This window comes from Bombina bombina, chromosome 4 (assembly GCF_027579735.1).
Source record: "Bombina bombina isolate aBomBom1 chromosome 4, aBomBom1.pri, whole genome shotgun sequence".
Classification (NCBI taxonomy): domain Eukaryota; kingdom Metazoa; phylum Chordata; class Amphibia; order Anura; family Bombinatoridae; genus Bombina; species Bombina bombina.
Window position 1 is genome coordinate 455130663 of NC_069502.1, and position 3592 is coordinate 455134254.

A 3592-nucleotide genomic window follows, 5' to 3' on the forward strand; every position below is an offset into this window, starting at 1 on the left:
GATAACATCTATTTTCTCCCCAATGACACCTATCCCTACAAATGCAGAACTGACAGGCGGTCTTATCCCAAAAGAATTTACGGAACAGGGATTAGGAAACACAATCCCACTTGCCCGCCTAATAGAGAAAGGCAAACTAAAGGACAGTACCCACCTGGCAAAAATTGCCGGAGGTGCCTTTACACCATGGCTTAAATATGCTCAATTAGCACATTTGTTAGGGATGCCCCCCCCACAAAAAAAAACAGGACCTTCTTAGAGAAGCCACAAGTTTTGAATGCTTATGTTTGGCGGATATGCTGCCTCAGGGATCTTTGTCGATAGTTAAGAAACTCTTAGACAACTCTTCCACACCCCCATTACCACCATTTGCCTCACATTGGTGCACAGAGCTAGGGATTTCATTCAACAAGAAACAATGGCAAAATATATTCTACCACACACACAAGTAATCCTCCTCCAGAGAATACTTGAGCTAAATCATAAAATTCTATTCCACTGGTATTTTACCCCGGAAAGGATCAAACTTATATATCCCAATGCCAATGCCTCTTGCTGGAGAGGTTGTGGATTGCCAGGCACCATGTCTCACATTTGGTGGCAATGTAAATATTTGTCCCCTTTTTGGAGAGACGGAGAGACGTAGAGACTTTCTATAATGAATTGTTAGGAAATACCTTCATACTAAGACCAACAACTGCCCTCTTCAATTACAACCCAGGGGCTCAATGCAAAATAAGGTGGAAATTACTACAAATGGGCCTTAATAGCGCAAGATTATTAATAGCAAAAAAGTGGAGATCCCCCTCAATACAAGTGTGGAAGCTCAACACATTAGAGCTCCTCTCTTGCGAGGAGTTCTCATACTTTAGCACGGGAAATACGGCCTTATTCCAAGTGGTCTTGTTTTACTGGGAATCTCTTAACCACTCATCCTCAACACAATAGTGATCCTTCTCCCTCTCCCATCTCACCCCCCCCCCCCCCGCCCCTGCAGCTGAGCCCTTCACTTCTCTTTTTCTTGGCGGAAGCTCATCAAACGGATGTTCTCTTCTCTCCCTTTAGACTTAAATCTTTCTTCTTGCAAGCCGGTCTAATACTGTACCAGCACTGACACTGTTAAGTATTTTATGCTTGTTATTGGTTACACAAGGATTCTTAGGGACAGGCATTACCAATATAAGCAATGCATCACCAGATCCCAAAATGTACCCTAGTAGGACTTCTTTATAAGACTTTTTATGGCGTGCTTTATACAAGGACTATGTATAAAACTATACCAGAGCCATAAAGGAGAAACTGCATATCACTGAGAACCTTGGATTCTTAAGTTATTGCTGGACAATGATTCATATTGAATAATATAACAGAATGTACATGTTTTTGTAGTCTCAATATTTTTCAATTTAATATTGTAATATACATAATTTACCAATAAAACCTTTGGGAAAAAAAAAAGAAAAAGAAACATCATCCCAATACCTTAAGCTGAGGTTCTTCTTCATCCAGAAGTGAAAGGATCCCAGCTAAAGAAATATAAAGAAAATTAAAAATGTCTCACTGAATTATTAAATTAATGTTATAATTCTCTACTTCACCAGCTAAATCGAGCACGCTGTGAACACATGCTTATAATTTATGTTTAACTTGATAGTGTGTGTGACATTTAGCTACAAAACAGTTTACATAAAGTATGTTTTAATATTTTTATGATGTGCAAGGCTTGCATTTGCAAGGCAAATTAACAAACCATTCAGATTAGTCTTTCCCTGACCCACTAACTGCTAGTGGGATAATAGGTGATAAAAATCTACTTAAGTTGTAACATATTAAGGGTATGTACTATGTATATACATTTTGTGTAAAGTATTGGTTGTGTTAAACTATGACATATCACGTAGATATGTGCAAATCATTATTTTTTTTTACACAAATGCCCACGTTCTGCGACATTCGGCTCTTTATGAAGCCAGGTTTATTTAGAAAAATGGCAACACACAAATATCTGTGCAAATTAGTTAAATGTCTGTTGCAGTTTGTTCCCATTAAACCGTGCCTGAAAGAGCCCGCACACCACAGATCTGCAGACTGCTAAAGGCTAACCGTGTTACATATCTTTCCTTAATTAGCTTGAGCTGCTCTCAATTGCAAAACAATGTACTTTATACTAATATTATACACTAACTAGTCTTATCGTCTGCAGGCTCAAGCCCAAATTGGCTTCTCCAAATAAGGCAAATAGCGATGGAGTTTGAGTACAGAAAAACAATTGCAGTAAAAACTATATATTTTTTTTTTTTTTTTTTTTTAATTACACTTGGTTCAAATTTCCCTTTAACCAGTAAGCACACATAATCTGCTCCAGTCTACTTTAATATTGAACTCCTGAATTTGTAAGAGTAAAGTTTCCTTGTGGATTTAACTGTTAAACCCATGTTTTAGAACATTCTTTAGTGTACATATCAAGATACAAATAGTCCAGCTGCAACAGTTAAAATAGAGTGTTATTTGTTTTACATAGGGTCCAACGGAAAAGACAGCAACATTTTGGGGGACGCAACACTTGCCCTTAGTCATGCTTGGTTAAGGCCAAGTGTTGAGATTGAAATGTTGTAACCTTTCCTATGTAAAGTAAATAATGATCTATTTTGACTCTTGCAGCTGGAGTATTTGTATCCTGATATATGCACTAAGGCTTGGCAAGCCTCGCTAGGGATGGTAGCATTACAGTGCTCTCTCTACATTGTTTTCATTTAAAAGTGTTTGACAGCCAGTATGTTTGTCTGAGTGTGCCTATTTGCTATTACACAAAAATACAACATAAAAACACAGGGTGACTTGCAGATACTGCAAAGTACTACTTCATGAGTGATTTAGTATTGAGAATAATTTGGTCGAAAAATCTGAAAACACTATACAGGGAGCACATTTAACTTATTGCTTCATTTTGCCACTATACTGTATTCCTTTCCTTGTTCTTTAACACAATGGACTGTAAACAACTCAGCATCTCAGTGACTCAGCGAAACCAAGCCTGAGCCAAAGGCTTCCAACAGTGAACTTTTAAAAGAGAACCTGCGGTCATATATTCTCACTCACCACCAAAGATCTCTTTTAAGCCTGTTGGGCCAATAATCTTTTATTCCATTCATGCTCATTCACTGTTCTGGGCCCAGCAACCAGGGCCGTGACTCAGCAAATCCGTTACTTTGCTTTCACCACATCCCCTCTGCAAAATATAGTGAAGAGTATTCTTACCAGCTGAGGTGATCATGTTCTCGGTGTCTTAGATATGTGCTTCCACGACCACCGGTATCTCTACTCCCGGCAAGAAACAGTATCAGTCTGCGGCGTCCGGCGCACAACACACGTCACTAAAGAACCGGAAGCGCTGCAGAAAGTTGTCACCCGGTGTTGGGAAATATTACTGTAATCTGACATTTTTGATGCTGGCAACTTGATCTTCCTATACATGAATTGCGTGATTCGGTTTTTATCTGTGTTTCAGTCATTGCAGCGGAGCATTTATTAATACAAAGCCAAATAGATTGTAAGGATAGCTCAATAAATTGAGTTTGATTTACGACTTTAC

General features: G+C 38.6%; 1 protein-coding gene across 1 annotated transcript in view; it reads right to left on the reverse strand.

Moving 5' to 3' along the window:
• Nucleotides 1-3378, reverse strand: part of PSMD1 (proteasome 26S subunit, non-ATPase 1) — a 318662-nt gene extending 315284 nt beyond the window's left edge. The window contains exons 1-2 of the mRNA XM_053710308.1: nt 3259-3378; nt 1483-1526 (exon numbers count right to left, since the gene is read on the reverse strand). Of these exons, the coding sequence (XP_053566283.1) occupies nt 1483-1526; nt 3259-3274 (60 nt within the window). The 5' untranslated portion in view covers nt 3275-3378. The remainder of the gene's footprint in view (nt 1-1482; nt 1527-3258) is intronic.
• Between the last annotated feature and the right edge of the window lie 214 nt (nt 3379-3592).